The 21,195-nt window shown below is 42.8% G+C and overlaps 1 protein-coding gene across 3 annotated transcripts in view; it reads right to left on the reverse strand.

Annotated features, from left to right (window-relative positions):
• LOC125726313 (transmembrane protein KIAA1109 homolog) overlaps positions 1-21,195 on the reverse strand; it is a 72,425-nt gene that overhangs the window by 50,205 nt on the left and 1,025 nt on the right. For all 3 annotated transcript variants that reach the window (XM_049002603.1, XM_049002602.1, XM_049002604.1), the window contains exons 2-18: positions 12,924-13,044; positions 12,155-12,271; positions 11,436-11,514; positions 10,884-10,948; positions 9,464-9,638; positions 7,610-7,691; positions 6,820-7,013; positions 5,989-6,068; positions 5,761-5,905; positions 4,926-5,082; positions 4,651-4,729; positions 4,341-4,432; positions 3,070-3,187; positions 2,435-2,590; positions 1,749-1,846; positions 1,501-1,664; positions 1,000-1,139 (exon numbers count right to left, since the gene is read on the reverse strand). In XM_049002603.1, the coding sequence (XP_048858560.1) occupies positions 1,000-1,139; positions 1,501-1,664; positions 1,749-1,846; positions 2,435-2,590; positions 3,070-3,187; positions 4,341-4,432; positions 4,651-4,729; positions 4,926-5,082; positions 5,761-5,905; positions 5,989-6,068; positions 6,820-7,013; positions 7,610-7,691; positions 9,464-9,638; positions 10,884-10,948; positions 11,436-11,514; positions 12,155-12,271; positions 12,924-13,020 (2,038 nt within the window). In that variant the 5' untranslated portion in view covers positions 13,021-13,044. The remainder of the gene's footprint in view (positions 1-999; positions 1,140-1,500; positions 1,665-1,748; positions 1,847-2,434; positions 2,591-3,069; positions 3,188-4,340; positions 4,433-4,650; positions 4,730-4,925; positions 5,083-5,760; positions 5,906-5,988; positions 6,069-6,819; positions 7,014-7,609; positions 7,692-9,463; positions 9,639-10,883; positions 10,949-11,435; positions 11,515-12,154; positions 12,272-12,923; positions 13,045-21,195) is intronic.

Genomic DNA, 21,195 nt, shown 5'->3' on the forward strand with positions numbered 1-21,195 from the left:
TCGACGGCTTTGCCGATAGGCCAACGCCTTCCTGCGCCATTGGTCTGACTGGCATCTGATGTCACCGTAAGGGATGTAAAACAATAATGCTTAGGCGTAACAGATCTTTCACCCTAAAGCACCCGCGTCACACCGGCTGTGTGCCCAACATGAGACTTGCTTAGCTGTACCCAGCGAACCTTAAATTAAACCCTCCCCCACCCCAGCCAGGCCACCTTGGGCTCCTTCTCAAAATACTAGCAAAGATTTAGCATCAGCAGTGCCTGGGCAATGCAGTCAATAGATGACTTGACTCGTGCGGCCATGTCACTCGTAAACCATGTCACCTTTCTTTGTTTTACCTGCATTGGGGGCGTGTAGTATCACCCTCACCTGAAGATCACTATTCGCATTCTAAATAGCCGCATTTCTGCGTATTCAAATTGCATTCAGATGGTAATTAGATGAACAACGCAACAGTGAAACGCGATCCAGATACATCCCCATCAGCGCGATAAAGGGGGGGGGGGTGTGGCCAGGTGTGAATGGCTCATGCATACACACAAGAGCTCCTAAATATTCAATGGAAGTAGCCCAGAAATAGTGACACTAGTTAGCTTTTTCTTATTTATTTATCCAACTGAATGTTGCAACTACACCATTTAGTCACCTTCATGTAAATAAGACTTTGGTGATCAGATATCTGGGATCAAACAAACTGCCACCACTGCTTACTATGTACTTTTATAATGTTTCTGCAAGTGTTCCAAACTGCATTATGCAATGTCAATACTTTGATGTCAAATTACAAACTTCACATAAATCTGACATATTTACAAAGTACACTAAGCTTAAGATGAGTTTAATGCCAAAACACATGTATAAGAAATAATTTATTTGCCATGAATTTAATTTATGATATTTGAAGAAATGTGTGACCACGCCTCAGTCAGTGAAAGTGTGTTTCCTACCCCTAGACCCCAGAGGGTTAAAGGCTGGTGTTGGAAAATGCCAACATACCAGGTAGGAGAAATCGCAAAGGCAGGGTACGACACTCATAAGATGGCTTCAGCTGGGTCTTCTGCTGGTAGATGGGGTGCCAGATATAGTTGAAGGTGAGCAAGAAGCCTGGAACGTTCCAGCAGTCCACCCAGTTGTCTCTGCAGGGCACGAGCACAGAGCGAGCAGTTGTAAGGAAGATTAACGTCAGGGTGAAGGGCTGTGGTGGTCAGTGCCAACACTATTAACAGACACCTCATATTTAATACCTGGGAAGTACCTTTACAGAACGAGGCAGGAACTGATGCTCCTGAAGTAATTCTTCTGGGACAGTTATTCAGATTTGGGTGTTATCACATACTTATGTATACAGTCAATAAAATGACTAAAACATAGGCCAGTGGTTAATTCCTGCCATATTAAAAGTTAAATCTTACAAATGTCGGTATGGGTTTTAATCAAACGGTGCTGGCTCAGCTACACTTCTGTCCACGGCGTCCTGTCAGAGGGGGTGACACTCACTCGGGCTGGGCCATGTTCCTCCAGTGGGGCTTTCCGGGCTTGGCGGATCCCACTTGGCCGTCTGGGGGCAATCGCCAAGCCTGGCAGTCCTGGGCCAGGGTGAGGAAGGGGAACCTGCTGGGGTGGCAATCGGGCAGGCAGAGCCGGAGGTCCAGGTCGTCAGCCTGTCGGGACAGAGAGGCCGTCACTGGCGTGCCCTCCTACATTGTACTCTAAGGGAGGGTGGAGTTCTAAGGAGATACACTTACTTTCAAGGAAAACTTCAAGTCACAAGTGGCTGGGACGAAGTCGGTGAAGGGCAACATGAAGCTGATGTCAAGGGTTTGTCCGCAAGCGGCAAGGTATACTGCAGGGCAAGAAGAGGGGAGCTGTTAAGGGGTTTCAGGGACACGTTTTTGTATTGCTGTCAGCTACCGGAATCACAGGCTGCTCAGATGGGGAGGAAAGGTTCACCCTGGAAATGGACTGAAAATGTTGATACCCTGATATTCACTGCAATATAAAATTTCCAGTTATGCTCTTTAATTCCCTCATGCAATGTCAGATTCTGACATAAACAAAACTGGAGAAATCAGTTTCATTTCTTGCAACGGGCTCAAGAACTGGCCATACAAATGATGTCACGCAAGGACCTCTCATGGGTGAAGGAACAGGTGGGCAATTTCATGCAAAGGTCTGTTTGACGTCACATCCATAATGCAGATAAAGTGTTATGCATTTCTAGCCTGTACATTTTGAGAATTGGTCTATACTCAACCCAAGATGTTACAGGAAGACATGCAAACTGACTAATTTATACTAATCTTCTCCATGCTCCAAGGCATTTTGTTTGCCAATATAAGACTATGGATAGATGGATGGATGGATGGTCACTTCCATAATTTCCGGACCTATATACAGGAATCCAAGATAAAAACGTGCGTAACGTTCTGACCATTTTCTTGTTGTTTGGTAGAGCAGTCAATCCAGTTGTGCTGATTTGCGGCCCAGATCATCTCAAACTGGTGGAAGTGCAACTTGAACTGCCAGGTGTAAGGGACAAAGGAGTAGATATCAGGAACACTGTCACTCGCCCAGTCCTGGATCAGATCTAAGGGTAACCAGAGGAGAAGAGAGGTCCTATTTAAAACTACACAACAGTAAGTTGGCTGGCCCACAAACAATGCAGATCAATTACCATTGAATTGTAGTCAACATAGCAACCCACAGTTCAATAAACTTATTAAAAATATTCCATGGCACTATTAAGGGATTGTAGCAAATGAGTAAACACAAGTGCTTTTTCAGGTTCTGCAACTTTATTTTCTTCAGTGCGTCACTTCCTCCAGGGTGAACCTCCCTCATTTGCCATTTTCATCGAATGTTCAAGATCCCAAAACGACAGCCCATAAACACCCACACTCCTTTCAGCAACACTGCCCCGTTTTCCTCAGTCATTTTCAATTAAATGTACTTTATTTTGAAATCGGTTTATAGCTCCAACAAATTAAGGCGTGTCCCTTTTTTTGAGCACATCTCGTGTCGTCAGGACGGCCAAGGGGCGTCCAGAACAGAAAGCTCCAAGCTCACCTGTAAAGAAGTTCTTTTGGGCGTAGATGAAGTGGTAGGTGGTTTTGTACACCTCAACTTCACATTCCCACCACTGGGGCATGTTCCACACCCGGGGGTAACAGGCATTGATGTGAAACTGAAAACAAGAACACTGGTGAGAAACCGAATCTTCGTGCGAGTGATTATATATTCTTTTGCAGAAAATCCCACCTGCTCAAATAGATAATTCACGCACGTGAAGTAAGGGGATCGATTCATGATTGATTATCTGACTGCAATTACACAGCAGTGAGGTAAGCTTTCAGAAAAGGACCACTTGTCAAAAAAAAAAAAAAAAAGTTAACAGGAAGCACAGACTAATTGTTGCAGACCACACGGTTGTTCAGGTACTCTGATCATCACATCTAGAGCTTTTGATGCAAGAGCAATATAAGGAAGAATGGCAAGACATAACAGTTCACGACTCAAGTGTGGAGTGTCACAATTCAGCCTCCCACCCTCCGTGTGCAATGCGACACCTCCCCAGCTCCGAGGCACTTCCAGTTAACATTCCTGGATGCGCACCACGAGGCTTTGAGTTGAAGCTCAGGCTCCTTAGCCTGGAAGTGACCCTCCTTCACTGGAAACAGGACAATGCTGGCAATTTCATTTCCTCAATCACTTTTTCTCCGGCGCAGGTTAGACATACCTATTTATTATTATAAAAAAAAAAAACACTTTCTGATTAAAGTCTGATCTCCAAGACAAAAGACTCAATTTACCTACAGAGGAGTGTATCATTGATCACCCATGACCAGGGCCAGTCAACAAGAAGGGACACGAGTACGTCAGGATCGAATTTCACAAACAAGCGTATACGAATATGGACCGGGGGACTGGGCTGGGTTGTGTGTATATCTGGGGCTCTGAGATGGGTCTGCATATTCCCACCGCTAACAGCAAGGTTAGGACTCCAGCAACATGAGCACACCGATTACTATTAATTCAGCAGTATATAGCCTGACTATAAATTAGGGTAATCAGAAGTCAAGCATCACAGACTGTTTCTCCATTACTGCCTACACAGATCATTGTGAACAAAGAACAGCTATAAATGGTGAGGGTTTAAGGGGTCCGATATCACCCCAAGGTGACCCAGACAACCTCACTAACATTAAGCCTCATCTGACGATAAAAACGACTTGAAAGTATGACATCATGGCAAAAGGACGCGATAGCAGAATGGATGCTATTAAACCGTAATCAACAGGAAAAACCAGAAGGCAGTGGTGGACGACAGTCATACTCACAGCCAGCATCTCCGTCTCCAGCAGGGTACGGTACTGCATGCTGCTTGTAGTGTCCACATGAAGAAGCTGGCCCTTGATGGAGGTGGAAAAGCCTGGGGGGGCATTTGGGGGGGTGCAGACACCGATCAGTGTCAAATTCAGACCAAAACGTGCGAGCAAGACCACAGAGAGCAAGACAGTTTGCAACCATAATGCCATTAGCCAACAAGGAAGGGAAAGCATGCACCGTAGTGATAAGTGGAGAACATGATGCCTCATGTTCCTAAAGCTTAGCCAGGCTGGCTACGTGGCCTGTCTTGAGAACACTTGCCATTCTCCCCCACAACCATGGGCACGTTGACTTCCAGGTAGGACCCCGCCCCCACGTTCACGTGGACAACGCTGGTCTCCTGTGACACAACCCGCAGAATTTGCATCGGTCAGGGCAACTTTCCACGCTAGAATTAAAACATTTACAGGTGTCATCACAGATCAATCAGTGCTAGACGGCCCATAATGCTTCTGACGCATTAATTCCGAGGACTACAGCCTACTGCAGTTGTTAGACCCGTCTTCGGCGAACTCTATAACGGACCTTACACCCACCTTGTTTTTGCTGAAGAGCAGATCGACGGTGGCATCGGCGATGATGTTCATGCGCAGCTCGAAGGCCAGGATCTGCCGCAGCTGTCCGGGAGGAGTCGGCTCGTTCACCTTCATGGACTGATAGTCCGGCGGGAAGAAGAACTTCCAAAGGCAATCCCTGCGATCAGGATCATTGCGTTCCACTCAGATGGCTGGCAATCACTTGCATGATGTCTGTGTTGCTCTTCTCTACCCCTTCTAGCGCCCAGAAAAACTGGACACAACCCTGGACAATGTTTTTTTTTTCCAATTCTTGACACACTACTACCGTAGCTTTGAACAGGCAAAAGTCAAGCTACCAATGATGGGTTTTGAATGGAAGTTACAGGGAATAAAGTAAGAGGACGTTAAAGATCAGATGACATATAATCCTGAAATACAGTAAGAACTGAAAAAATTGGAATAAAATCCCTCAGGGATTTTAGGTTGTTTTCTTTTCACTATTAACCCTACCAATGCAGTGCAGAGGATATAAAATGCTCATCATTTATCGTGTACCAAAAATCAATCACTGCCTAAGACTCTAATGCAGTAACCGGTCTCCAACTTAATTTAAACCTTGGCCTTAAACGATGAGGGATTTCCTTACTGAAGTTTGACACATTCCCATTCTCACGGGTATTAAAGCTCACAGCTCTCAGTGATGCTGAGAGCTCAAGATCTCGTGATGCTGAAAATCAATATCTATCTGCTAAGTTGATCATCTTCACGGTCTGAGAATATCACACTGAAGTCTGGTGGCTTGCCATTGGTTCAGAAACGGAGACCCCGCCCTCCCACGTAAACTCCCACGCACCTCTGGCGGTCGACCCAGGGCCCGTAATTGAAGCTGGTGCCTTTTCCGCAGACGACGTCCAAACCCCAGCAAGGGGGCAGGTCCTGGAGTTCCTCTTCATCACTCTCCCCTGTGGCTCTGTTTCCTTCCTCCTCTGGGACCAGGCCTACACACACACACACACACACACAATGAGATACCTGCTTACCCAGGGTGGTCAGAGCAGTGAATAAAGTAGCGTTACAGCACCTGCTTCATCCGTGTAGTAGTAGATGTCGACATCGTTTGACTGCATGACCACAAAGCCTTCCCCCATCAACCTTGGAGGCCTGAAGGAAACACATTAAACTCATATCATGGTCTGGTCCACAGCTTCCAAACACAAGCAATGAAACGCAACAAAACATCCATCTTTATTCCAAATGAATTCTTTTCCTGGGGATATTGTAAAACGAATAAAGCGCATAAGAAAGCTTGACATCCTTTATAAATCTTACAGTGAATTCTAAGCGGATCGATAAAAAACACTTTTCATAAGGATAATTCACAACATTAACACCGCCGTACTTTTAAAAGACATCTTTCACTGAGGAATCTTACTCCTCCAAGCATATTTTACAGTCCTTCTTCAGACGTTAATCAAAATTCCTTGAGCTGAAGGTGGGTTCTGAGTAGAATTACTGTCATTTGCATTTGTAGGAACAGTGGCAGAGGACAGGAGCTGGGACAGAGATCAGACATAGATTTATTCTCTTGAGCTTCTGCTCCAGAAGAGGGAAGTGGCTTTGGAGAGTAGGGTCATCAAAGTGGTTTTACATGATGCAAGTTTCCTGGATTCTGCTGACGTCAGCTATGTGTAACAATAGGAGATTGTGTATGCACAATATGCACACAGGTAAACACAGTAAAACTAGTTTGGCAGGAGGTCCCAGTGCCCGCAGCTATAACGAGAAACCACGTTTACCCTTATTATTACACTCTCACTCCATAGCATGAGAGGAACTCCTACCTTCTATCCTTTCTGAGAGAAAACAACATATCCCATCATGCACTGAGGGAGTGGTGGAGGAGGGGGCTTACTCATCATTCTGGAGTCCTGTATATCTGGGGCTGGGCACCAGCATCACCCGAACGTTCTCCAGGGTCCCCTTCAACATGTGCATGAACTTGTCCAGACGGCTGGATGGTGGCTTGGTGGCGTAAGTCAGGAACGCATCGTCAAAGCTTAGGCAGAGGGTCTGAGGTAGGTAGTGGTTCCCGAAAGCCACACGGCCCTGACAGAAACGGAAACCACGGCGGGGAAGGTCATGCTTCATAAGCCATGGATTTTAACGAAGAACTGTACGTCAAGCAAGCCGGGAAAGGTAACGTTAATCATGGTGCAGGGGCTATGAAAACTCACTCACTGGAAAATTGGAACAGAGAAGTCAGGGAAGGAATTACGAAACCAGGAAGGTGGGCAGAAAATGTTGACGCGATCACTACGAAGACTTCAGGGGAAGGAAACAGCTTTATCGCACAGTGCGCTTACATGCACAGCTAAGTCTAGCCAAGGTTAAAGCTCGACTACACCATTTAATCGGACTGCTGTCCTTGTCAAAGTACACGTGCATGGGAGGGGAATCGATTTGTTGACCGAAGTATTCTAAAATTCTTCTTTAATCACATTTGCATTTATATAGATTTGAAAATGGCAATATCTATAAAAAATAAGCATTTAATGCATGTGTATTATACATGATTTAAGAAGAGTGTATCAAACTGGTAGCCCTTCGTATGGCTCAGTACCCGTGAAAAAGCTCTCAGTTTCAAAAAGGTTGGTGACCCCTGTTTTAGATGGTTGTGTGGGGGGAGGCGGGGTGTTACTCACAGTACTGATATTAACTTTAATGACAGGGATGAGGGATCTCCAAGACGATGCAGGGTCCTGCGATTCAGTGTTAATATTAACCCTGAAAAAACAGTAGCAGAAAATCAAATAAACAAATTTTGTGTGTTTCCTAATTGGGTGTTTAGTTATGGGCTTTCGGGTCACGTTTATCTCCTTGATTTGCGCATGGGTAAAAATCCTGTCTGTGGTAACACAGAGGTTTCAACCTCCTGCCTTAATATCTCAGCGGGGTCCACTGGGACTGCTAGGCCATCCACATTTTTGCTCCCTCCCAGCTCAAAAACCTGGACTGTCTGGTTCCCGAGGGCCGAATTAAGAAATACTGTCCTCAGACATGCACGGTATTAGATTTATGTCGATATCTGACATGTTGGGATTGTGAAACTCAATTTTGTCCAATGCCGATATATACAAATCTTTTTTTTTTTTTTTATTTTGTTGCAGAAAAGAATACCAAGTCTATCTTGTACTAAATCACCTGTTACTCTCATTGTTATGCCTACTTCAGTGTTTCCCCTACCATTATATTAGGGGGGCACCCGGTCCCGCCCTTCCAACGGCACCTCCCGCCCCCCCTGAAGATCAAATTAATTTAATTTTATTTTCTATATAGCGCCAGATCACAACAGAAGTCATCTAAGCTTACCTATCCTATAGAACAGCTCTATACATTGTCCTTTTATTAAACAAAATAAAAGGGCCTTCTGTTATTTATTTTATTTACACTACAGCTTGTCATTTTTGTTTCTACACAGTCGCGCATTTACAATTCTCCTCTGCTCTCCGTATCACGCATTCCGATGCCCGTTCACAGACACCTGCGCGCACACACAGGTGAGCGCACTCACACAAGCGGACAGAGAGCGCGCGTCGGAAAATGTGTCGTGTCGACCACGTGAAAAGCAGACAAAAAAATATGAATGTTTTTTAAATGCTCCCAGGGTGATAAATATTGTTAAACAATGTTAAACAATGGGATTTTCTGCTTTAAACGTTCACTATTTTAAGCTATCAGCTATCATTTTTAAAGCCTAACAGTTCATGTATTTTCAGGTCAAGACAAACATGCGCAATAAGCTGCAAGGAGACCATCTTGCAGCCTGCATGTGGATCTCAATAAATGGACCAGACGTCTCTGACTTCCCATATCAAGAGGCTCTGGAATGTTCTTCCAGAAAGATACACTGCAATGACAAAAGCTGCACACTTTGTGGACAATTGTCATAAAGAGAATTGTTCTGATGTTTAGTTCAGTTGTTATATTGACCCCCCCCCCCCAACACTATAAACCTAGGGGAAACACTGTACTTGTTGTAAATACAGACATAAACCAAGACAAGCCACATTTAATTCTACCCTAAATGTTTCATTTTACAAATGTAGACATTCACTCATGAAAAAGAAAAAAATTATTTCAACTTGGACTAGATGCAAATTATATACCAGTGCCAGATTTTATTTAAGCAAAATAGTAACAACCAAACTAACAAACCTTTTCAGAAAGTCTTCGTGCTGTTTTGGTTGGTGGCTCACAGAATGTGCAATTAAATCTGTAGTATTAAGCAACTGTAGATTTTCCCCCTTCCTGTATACAGCCCCCTTTCCCGGCTTTACAAGCACTGCAAATAGTTACCCTGTTATCGATACTTCAAAATACGTTCAAATAGTCGACATTCTGAAGTCCGCATCATCACATGAGCATAGTTAACATGTCACCTAATGGGCCAGTTCCATCATCAGAGATTTTCATATCTGCCGATAAGATAAACTTTTAAAGCTTTTATTGGCTGTTACTGACGTCATTCCGTTATCGTGCATCCCTAATGGTCCTACCTGTTCAGGGTGTTTTCCCTGCCATCTCTCCTTTCGTCCTCATCACCCCTAGAAGGAACGAGCGTCGCTTCCAGTCCAAAAGTCTCCTGTAGCCGGGCGTAAAGGGCCGTGCGGTTGTACGCGTGAAACTCGAACCCGTTGAGAGTGATGTGTAATCGGGTTTCAGCACGGGGATCTATATGATGAGACATTAACTCAGTTCATCAGCACATTAGAAAACGCTCTGCAATACAGCGGTTTTTACTCTGACACTTTACTCTCTGGGATTAACTAAACATTGTTTTTCGAAGCTGCTTCTTCCATTACTGTTAATGTATAGAAACAAAATCGTACAATGTATCAGTACAATGTATCAGTACAATGTAATGAAGTGATGCTTTTTCTGCCATTTGCACAAGTACAGGTACACAGAAATTCTTGGGTTTATGTATATTCCATCTTATCGTTTTTTTGACACACACACACACACACACACACACACACACACACACACACACACACACACACACACACACAACTGAGAGTGACTTTTGGGATCTGAGCACAAGGTCAGCCATTTACCTGGCACCCCTGTTGCATTTTGTTGGGGGATAAGGGCCTTACTGAAGGGCTCAATGGCGATGTGACTGTTCTGCTAACCATGGGACACAAACCACCAACCTTCCGTTCACAGGCACAGAGGCCTAACCTGATAACCCACTTTAAATACAATCAGCAATGACATAGTAATGCAGTGTGGAAGACAAGTAAGCTAAGCATGAACTCTTTATTAATCAATTGATCACTCAATGCCGAGGTTCATTTTGTGTTAGGGTTCCACTAGGTGTCACTTAATTATCTGATTATGAGAAGTCACCTGACATGTACCTCTGGGGTCAAATTTGACCCTAGGGTAGGTGTGAGAGCTAGGCAGCATGTATAACAATCTTGTTTGAGCTGCTAATAACCAGGGATGCACAAAACTGGAAAGCAAGTACGCATTCGCCGTTAAAAGCCATACATGCGGCAATCGATTGTTGTAACATTTGCGGTATCAAGGTTCAAATGCACGATAATTTCTTGCCATAGCAGTGCAAATGCACATAAAATACGTACGCATTCGAGCTGACAACAATCAGCTGCCGCACATATCACTTTTAAAAAGCGAATGTGTACTTGCGTATCAGTTACATGAATCCCTGCTAATAGCTGTCATTATCCGATAATCACACCCGTTCACTACAGACATGGAATTAATTACTGAACTGATCACTAGTCATAACGAAAACACTGCTGTGCTGCCTCATTTTGCTCAATATTAAAGTAGCAATACAGCCTAAATAAGTAAGGGTTAGAATGATCAAAACTGGACGACAAATGAAAATTGTGAAATGCTATTATATTGGCCATAAAATAAAGTACAGACAGTGTTCACACTTACCATTCTGCTTCTGTTTGGGGCTGTACATTTTCCACCACCGGAATATAAGTAACCCATCCTGAATCCTGCGACAGATAGCAGGGGTTTTCCGATTTACTGATGCAAAAACAGGCTAATTTGCAGACAATAAACCCTCTGACTGGCTGTCAGAAACTAAAAATTTTTATTGTCAAATTATTCTTTGATAACCAGAGGAGCATGAGAAATGTGTTAGGACAACACTATGACTGTGTTCCTGATTTCGGTTTAATTCCTAGATCCTTTATTGCACAAACTATTGACTTATTTGTTAATTTATATATAGCCTGAGTGAGTCTGCCCCTTTGAAATATTATGAGTGCTTCACCTTACACAGGAATCTCTTACTTGTTTACAGTATAAATTACACAGAAAAGCCAAGCAGTTTTCAGTGAAGCAGACTGTTCCTCCTGAAACTGTTTAGCCTTTTTGCTGCCACAGTCACGTCGTATCATAGAAATCACAAAAGCCAGGCTTTCAGACCATCACCAGACCCGAGCACGATCCATCCGGATCAGGCCTAGTGGCACTCACCGGACGGACATGTCCGCGTTAATGTAGTACACGTCACGGAACATGACCTTCCCTGACAGCACCGAGAAGGAGAAAGATCCTGTTGCAAAGTAGAAAAGGTCATCTTTATAAAAAAAAACCTGCACACACCATGAAAATTCACTTATCCATAAACTGTAGCTTTCAAAAAGAATCTAAACGTTAAATTATCATATCATATGTTATGTGTCTGTAAATAGGTATATATGCAGGAATGGACATCACTGGTACGCAAGTACGCATTCACGCATCTAAAAGCGATACGTGCAACAATCGATTGTTGTAACAGCGTGAATGCGTATGTATTTTATGTGCATTTGCGCCGATAGGACAAGAAATTATCTTTAACAAAAACCTTTATATGCTAATTCGTACTTCGTTCACGCTGTTACAACAATCTGCACTTATCGCTTTTAAAGGTGAATGTGTACTTGCGTACCAGCTATGTCAATCCCTGTACATATGGGAATGAGGCCATGATAAAAAGACTGAAACAATGTATGAAAAGACATCAAGGATTACACGTCATCCGCATATCTATCTGAAAGTAAATAAAACGAGACACTAGTATCCCGAGAGATGAAGCACAAGAAAATTTTCATACATCAAATTAGTTTGTCATTGTAACAGATTATGAATTAGATGTCTAATCATATTCAGCTCAATTTTCTGATCTCCAAAACCTGTCACTGCCTACTTACCAATGTGGACATATGCATTTTTGTAGAGGCGATTGATGATCAGAGTCAGAATGAGTCCGATGTTGCGGGAGTTGTAGTAAGTCAGATATATGATCCACCCACAGGACAGTATGGTTGCTGGAAGACAATGGTCATTAGAAGACTGAAGTTGCTTGTGATATCTGGCACACAAGAGGAGGTTTTCAACACCCACTATGCTAGCATTGCTGGGGAAGGGGGCTAGGGAGGGGAGGTGTGGAGAATCCTCTGGTGCTATTTCCAAGACATCTACTCACATGCATGCCAGCGGCAACATAATGCCAGGCTTTGGTAGATATACAGCACCTCTAACTGTAAGACTAACTGATGACAGCTTATCACACCAAACATCTGTGAAGATCTAGCAGGAGTGAAAGTGAAACCAAACAGCTGTTTTGCCTGACTACCACATCCTGGGTGATGAGGGTCTAGGAGCCTGTCTCTGAGAAATACAGGGACCTGCTGCTGTCAGATAAATAGTTATACAGGATGGCTATTACAGCATAACTAGTAAATTAATTAGGTTTTACAATCAAGTACATTACTTTGACAGTAAGCATTGTTACAGGAGAGAGAGAGGTACAGTGTGTTGCCGCACCCACCACATGACAAACCACCTCAGGGATGAGAACCTGAGTGCAGCCATGTGGCAGGTGATGCCTCAGCACCAACCCTGCCTGCCAAGTACAGGAGACATGGAGATAAAAATCTCCAGTTATTTACATCCTACACGTTCACTCACAACACTGACCTACAACCAGCCACACAACTGTGGAGTTGTGCTCCGAGAGGTATGAGTCCAAGTCTTCCAGGTATGGGAAGGTGCTCTCATTGCCTTTGGTCTCCATCTCTACCCTTCGCTGGCACCGGGACTGGCAAATAAGAGAGAGCAGATAGGGTTTGGGTTAACATCCCTAACACTAACAAAATAGTATCAAGGCTCAGCATAGCTACAAAGACCAAAATATCACAAGAAAAAAATATGACTGAAGAGCTCATAAACGTTGAAATTACAAATCTACATGACATTAAAATCTTTTGTTTCAGTATATGAAGTAGAGTTGCATCTTCATAGACACTCAACACTGTGTTTAACTCAAAGGAGTCTGATAAACACAGAGATATTGGCCAGGGCACAGGGATCAATAACCCTCGTTTGCACTAAAGAGGCTCCTACAGCAGGTGTAATGAATGCGGCGGCCCGCTGAGAGTCCGCTCCTCCTGTGCTTGCTCTGCCCCATCAAATTACTGCTGCCTGTGAAGCGGAGGAGTAACATTTAAATTCAGTCTACCTCCCATATGGCAGCTTTGGTCATCCACGATGAGCATCAACGGCTAGGGTCAGGAGGCTACTGTAGACGCAATTAAAAGCCTTAACCGCAAATCAAAAATGTCCTAGAATCCCACGGCAACCAGAAAACCACTCACTAACCTTGCTGTCTGAAACTGTCATTGACATTTTTGGGCATTACCTCTTTTCAGAGGTGTTTAATAAAATAAAATGATGCTGTTTGTCAGTTGTACACAAGTGCCTTTCTTAGCTTTCAGCGGAGGCGGACGCACTTCTCTCCCTCCCCTTATCTTCCCTGCTTTGCTCCTCTCGTCTTGTTTAGTCTCGTCTAGTACCGCACCCTCCCCCTATCCCACGCCTTCGCCGCTTCATACCCCCAGCGTGAACAGGCGAGTCTGTGACCAGCTCCCTCGTGGCTGCAGGACCGGATGGCTGTTTGTCTGTGCTGGACTACCTCCACCTCCCCATCTCCCTCACCTGTTGCTAGTCGTACCTTTTTATGTTGCAAGGTGCAGTGACCATGTGCTTATGTTGCTGAGGTGTTTTTTTCGGTTCCTACAATGTCCTCCCCACTGGAGTACAGTCCGGGGGCTGTTTTCTTATTCTCCTCCTCTCTCCTCATGTTATTCTGTTTCTTTTCTTCTCTCTGTTTGCCCCTGTCTTCCCGACCTGTCTACCTCCTACTGTGATGTTTGTGTATATGTATGGTCGGGTTGATGGCCAGTTTTTTCACTGGTACTTGTGACTAGTGACATGGAGTATTGCAACAGCCCAATAAAAGGTTTCATCGATTAAAAAAAAAAAAGACACACACATATACAGTTGAAAGTGAAGCTTGTGGTTCAAGCATGGGGTCAGACATTTACCTGGCACCCTTGGAGTTGTTTAGGGGTTAAGGGCCTTACTAACGGGCCCAAAGGCAATGTGACTATTCTGCCAAACCACAGGATACAAACGGCCGACCACCAGAGGCCTAATCCAGAACAAGTTTTAAGAGAACCCATCAGTCCCTTATGGTGCCCCGTTAACTGTGAAGCAGCCGGTCCACAACCCAAAAGGATGGAGGTTTGACGCTCATTAACTGGTGAAATCCGTACCTGGCAGCACAGCTACGTGACCCGTGGGACGGCTGAGGACCAAAGCGACCCTCGCAATAGCCAGGCACCTTTATAATGTAAGCGAATCTCAACAGGCACTGCGATTGCCATGAGAGCACTCAATGGCCACTTGAGGCCCAGACTGCTGCAGCTGATAGTTTGCCGCTGTGTCAAGCATCATGGGTGAGTGGCTGTGTGACTTAAGCGGCGATCATCACCCCTGAGTGCCAGTGAGCAGCAGAAACGTAGCTCGCTCTCAAACTAAGACTTGCGGCTTCAGAAAAATGGAAAACTCAGGCATCCTATGCAAATGACTCATTCTGACTAGATTACTTTTGCCAGAGAACCACTAGAACGTAAACCTTTTCCACTTCCCCAGTTTACCTGGTATAGAACATCAACGACAACAGCAAAGTCGCCGGCCGCCAAAATTTCATGAAGCTTCAATACAGATGACCCAAGTCTCCTGTGTTGTACAACATGAGTAGCTGCTCTTGTAAAATCTCAGGAAAGCAACAATTAACGTCACATAGGCTAAGCCTGGAAAAACGCCATAAAAAAAAAATTCAGAATATGACTTTTGAGAAGAAGGAGCAGTTGTCCGAAGATGCAAGACTACTTTTAATATGATTGACAGAGGAAAAATATTAGCAGGAACTTAGCAGGAACTTACAGATAAAAGCAAGTGTAAGCTGCTTCCTCACATCAGCAGAGCCCAAAAAAATAAGGCGACGTCCTTCTGCATTGTATTAATGGGTTATATTTGGAAGTCTCAAACTTTTGGAGTAAAGGGCAGAATTCTAAAAACAGCTCCTAACTTTTTCACTTCACCTTAGCTGCAAACTTCTTGAATGCTTGACCTTTGGGCAATATGAAGTCAGAATCAAAAATATAAAGCCATCCATCCCATAATTTGTTTAGAGGTTAATCTCCAGTGCCATCAAAACCTGCCTGGCTAGAGAAAGTGCTTACAATGACGCTCAGAATGGCGAACAGCGGCCTGCCATTCCTTACTCAGGGCAATGATGTACTTATATTCAGAAGAGCTTTTCAACGTGATGGATTTCCAGCAGTAAGGAAAAGATCATTCGTGAAACGTCCCTATAAATGATGGAAAGTCGACATAAGGTTCAGAGTAGTAAGCATTTTTTTTAACATCACAGGTAAATTTGGATTATCCAGCACTTTGATATCCACTTCTGTTTTTGAAACCTACGTTTTCTATTCCCTTTTCTTCACTATTCATTTAGTACAGTGTACAAAATTAAAGCAGCTAATTATATACACTGATGTCAAAGCCTTAACTGGATGACGGTGATTTTACCAGTAAAACAGCCTTTCTTATTGAACTTCAAGAAATTCAATGTGGCACAGTGGCTCAAATAAGCATAGCTGACTAACATAAAAATTAAAACTTCAGTGTTTCTTTCATCCCGCTTACAAAAACTCCACTAGTGGATCAGAAGATGCTGGAGAACATCTCAGGGAGCATTAGGGCACTAGGCAGGAGTTCACCCTGAATGGGATGCCATTCCATCGCGGGACACAAACATCCTCTCACACAAACACTACAGGCAATTAAAGATGCCATTTCGCACAACAACATGTCTATGGACCCGATGAGGAAACCACAGTCTGTTTCGTAACGCAACAGTAAGCCCATTTATCTGCATTGTACTAGAAGTGTCTGGAGCATGATTTGAGCAAGGCTCTTAACCTCAATAGCTCCAAGGACAGGCTGCCCCTGCATTCTCAAATGCATGTTGCTTTGCATCTGATAAATAAATGAATAGTGTGCTTAAATAATTACAGAACATACCAGGTCGCTCTCTATTTGGATGACTGCTGTTCACCGCATGTGTGTCGATGTTTATTAGCTCTCTTCTTCAAAAGCGTGGGCCCTCTGAATCCTCTGAATCAATGTTAGGTGTTGCCATTTCATGAAATAGCAAGATCTAACAAGCATCTAGGTCAGCCTTCAGTAACTATAGCTTCCCCGATCATCTTGCATCAGATATCGTAGCTTCACCTTCACGCACACCACTTCTCTGGTAACCAAATGGAGAGATGCTTTGTGCATAACATTCGTTTTAGGTTTTCATTATAAGCAAAGCTACTGTTTTTTTTCCCAGTCTTTTTACAAGACAAAAGCAGTTTTAAAGTAGCAAATCTTTTGCCAGATGGTGTGATTACACATTTAGAATGAGCTGATAATAATCCAACCAATTTACTAGCCATAAATTTAGCACCGATCATTAGCACTACTTAACACAGAAAAAAACTGTCAAAACACTACTACATTGATTCACAAATAAAACCCTTAAAAATTTGACAGATCAAGTGATAAAAATCATGTTTCTATAAAATTATCAAAAACCCTAATTTCTTAAAATGTACATATGGACAGGCTGTGGTTTGAATCAGTGTTAACAGATGATTTTGGTATAAGGGGAAACTTTTGGGTACTAAAAATGAAGGAAAGTTCATGGGCTTCCTTCTAACCATATAAGGCACTGTTTGTGCAACAGATTCATGCATGCAGCAACAAAGAAATTACCACATGTATTTCTATGACAATATGCAATGTTCATATACTGTACTGGTCATAGTGAAAACTGACTCCTTTTTCTGGCACTCTTAGCTACTCAAAGCTTAACTTTGAGAAGCACGTACAACTAGATCTTCCTATTGGTTCTACTATTTCAAAAGGTTTCTAAAAACTCACTCACTGAAACAGGAGGGCAAAACCTAAAAACAGAAGTTACACGCTGGTCCGTCCAGATTGCCAGCACCTGCTAGGAAAACATTCACTTCAGACTTCGGTAGCAGTTCCCAAGGCAAGGCACTGCAGCAGTGCCAGTTTACGCTCTTTAAACTGCAATCTATGCACAACAAGCACAAACCAGATTTAGTTTCTACAAAAACATATTTCAACCCAGTGCCATCTCCCCCAGTTCATCTAAATAAAGTTGTCAGAAGCACAGTTTAATGGCACAGGACACTGTACAATCTATACCATATAAACCATTACCAAAACCAGTCACAATGTTTAAACAAAACAGCCTAAACACGACTAAGAGTCTATTTACACAGTCCTTTACTCATTAAAGTCTGAATTGTGAAGGCTGCAGTGCGATGATTGCAACTTCAATGCCCTTCCTTCAGTAAATATGACAGCACTGACCAAGCCATAAATCTCAGAATGAAGTGGAGCACTAAAAAGGTCGACAGACTACTGTGTGTTGCATTGGTGCAGTTAAGGAATCACACAACTCTTCAACGCTTTTCAAAGGACATAGAAAGAAGTCAAAAATACAAAAAAGGTCCGTACTAGGAGGAAAAGTGAAACTGTATTTACTTACTGAACATTTTTAAATCGTTTTCTTTTAAATCTCTAACTTGTGCCTAACCTTAGTCTCCAATATGCACAGTTGCATACAGAGAACTGTATATGTTACACACAGGTCAAGTATATGACAAGTGAACAAGTGTGAAAAGTGAAAACTTTATTGTCCATTCATCCATCCATTACCATCCGCTTAGTGGGGGTTCGGGTCGCAAAGGTAGCAACTTCAGGAGAGATACCCACACCTCCCTCTCCCCAGCTACCCCTACCTTTATTGTACAGGAGAAAAACAAACTCAAACTTCAGCAAAAACATATACCGTTCATACCCTAGCATCTCAGTCTACACTGATGGGTTACTCCTTCCAAACTGGACCTAACTGCAAGTAATTAGCCAAACAGTATCTGAGTTTAAATGAATGTGACTTTCCAAAATCAAGAATTTCATAGTTGCATAGAAAAACAAACGATCCCTTATTGGGTCACGGTAATACAAAACCATGCTGAGAAGCAGAAAGCACCCTATATTTTATTTATCCATTGCTCTTATCCAAAATGACGTCTTGTGAAAGTAACTACAATGACATCATTATGAAGAGAGGGTTAGACAGTTCCTGGAGCACTTTGCTCAAGGGTCCAACAGTGAAATCACACTGCCGACGCTGAGATTTGAACCAGTGGCCTTCGTATCAGATACAGCATCCTAACCTGCTGAGCCACGCAACGACCTGAAAATAGCACATTTCAGCCCTGAAAAGGAAAACAATTGTGTGTTTGATCTATTACAGCCAGCTAACCATCATGCATTTGGAGAAGCTGTGTTTTGTTGTCAGTATGTCAATGTCTTAGACTGGGTTATGTAGGTTAATGGGTTGAAAGGAAGCTTTGGGTGACCTATTGTGTTAGTAGCTGCCCAGTTAGGGGCAAAACCGCTCATTCCACTGTCTGTCTCAACAGCTTCAGGCAATAAACCACATTTGAATGCTCTCATTACATGGTGGCGACCCAGTTTAAAAGTCCATCACAGATATATGAAGCAGAGGACAGACACAGGGAAAGCTCCCCCAACTGGCATGTTCATTCAAAATACTATTAGAGACAAAGCTAAGAGACTGCATGAAATCCAATACATTTACTTGATTTACAGCATCACAGTTCGGCTTAACGTCTATGAAAAGCAATTTAAAATATTGCAGAATACCTCGTTATCAGCAGCTGATTAGAACCATATATATTTGGACTGGGAAGAAAACTAGAGGGTTAGAAAAGGCTACATATATGAATGAAATTGTAACTCCAAGGAGGATGAAGCAGGCGAGAAAGTCTAAAATCTTACCAAAAGACAGAAATAGTAAATATACGGCAGATCAGTGTGTAGCACTTGTGCCTCACGCCTCGTCTCCTGCCCTTTTGCCTGAGCAACATAAAAAAAAAAACAAGTAAGAATATCTTCTGTTCTCCTAGAAGCTGCTGATATATAATTGGATGGCTAGATGGACACAGCTTCAGTTCCCTAACCTCTCCTCAGGGGCACCCCAGCCATTCCATGCATTTAGTAAATTTCACCACCAGCTCATTTAATTAATTAATCAGTTTAAAAAGCCAATCAGATATTGATTAGCCATACGAGGTGTGCTAGCGTTTGAGTAAAAAAAAAACAAAAAACATGGCTGTACTGGATAGCTGCTGCAAATTCTGGGGTGATTTTAGCAGAAGTTTTTTAACAGCTATGCTAACACAGTTTGACAGGCATAACATCATAGTTTTACACAAACATAAACATCATCTAAACATTTTCTTTGGCTTCCTAAGACGTCTACACAGTTCAAGAGAAACACCATACTGAACACCATACAATTAAACAAGGCCAAAGGACAAGGTTTGAAATCAGAGACATCCCGTTTAGTTCCGTTTCATTTTAAGAGCACAGTGGTATAAATGATCACTTAGTGGACAGCCATTAAACAGCTACACCAGTTTAGCAGAAATACTTTAAACAGCAGTTCACCCAGTTATACACAAAGGTGGGCCTATCTCACAACCAATAGTCTATTTTGTGAAATAATGGTCCGTTGTTTCAGCAGAACTCTAAGATAAACCTTTGATTCTTTACCAATGCCTAAAAAAGGAATTTTCAAAAGGACAAATCTTATAACCTGAGCTTCAGCTGCTAGTTATTAAATCTATAACCTCCCTCTCCGAATTCATCCATTTCCAGCATCCCACAATCGCACAAACAACACAAGTACATAAATAGCCTTTCAATGGTCAACGTAAAGTGAAAACCTATGGAAAATGATTTGGAATATAATAAAAGATGACAAATCGCATGTACTTCCAGCACTGCCTGTATTACCTATGTACTACCTGAAATAATTTGGCCGTGACAAAATTTAAGAGCAGCATCAGGCACCAGCCAAGCAGCATTCTTTCTAGGGAATTGCTGTTATTGCCGTCATGAAGCACAGTGGCTCAAAAGGTGGCTTCGCTGGTAGCCATTCCAGAAACTTCCAGGAATGCTGGTTCCAATCTATCCCCAGCTGGGTATGTGCAGACTTGAAGTGTTACTGCACACATTTCACGCTTGTCCACCAGCTTTCTCACTCAACAGGAAAAGGTGCCAAACTGACTGTCCAGAAAATGTGCATAGGGTGTGTACCCTGCATTTAAAAAAAGTGCATATTCAAAATTCACAAGTATAGCAGAAAATTCTTAACAAACACAGTCAACCACAAATAAGTCTTATTTTGGTATTTGAATGAAGCATTCAAACACCTTGGTCAAGGATTTTAAAAATAAAATAAATCAGGCATGCTCAAGGGAGTTTAACCAGCGAGTTTTGGTTACAAGTCTGTCCATAAATTTTCTCTTCCCCCATTCCTCTGCTCATTTGAAGTGCTAACATGCCCTTCAGACAGCCAACTGCAAGGTTAATGTCACTCACTGCGGCATTCACCTGTCCTCACTTGTCTCATTATAGAATAAGCTAACATACATATTTATCAAGATACATGACTATTCAGCTGTGAAACTGAAATTTAACATATACAGAGTCGCTACTTTATCACTTCCCAGAAGCATTTCACCAATTCAACACTTTTGTGAAGTGGTGTAGCTGAGAAGAGAAACTACTGCTTGAGGGGAGGGGAAACACACACACAGGAATACATTTATGTGCAGACACCCAGCCAAATATGAGGAACTTAACTTGTACAAGCACGTTACTAAATTAATCTATCAGGTGAAAAAAAAAAGCTATTAAGGTGATGAATGAGTATGAAGGCACATCA

Source organism: Brienomyrus brachyistius, unplaced genomic scaffold, assembly GCF_023856365.1.
Source record: "Brienomyrus brachyistius isolate T26 unplaced genomic scaffold, BBRACH_0.4 scaffold70, whole genome shotgun sequence".
Lineage (NCBI taxonomy): Eukaryota > Metazoa > Chordata > Actinopteri > Osteoglossiformes > Mormyridae > Brienomyrus > Brienomyrus brachyistius.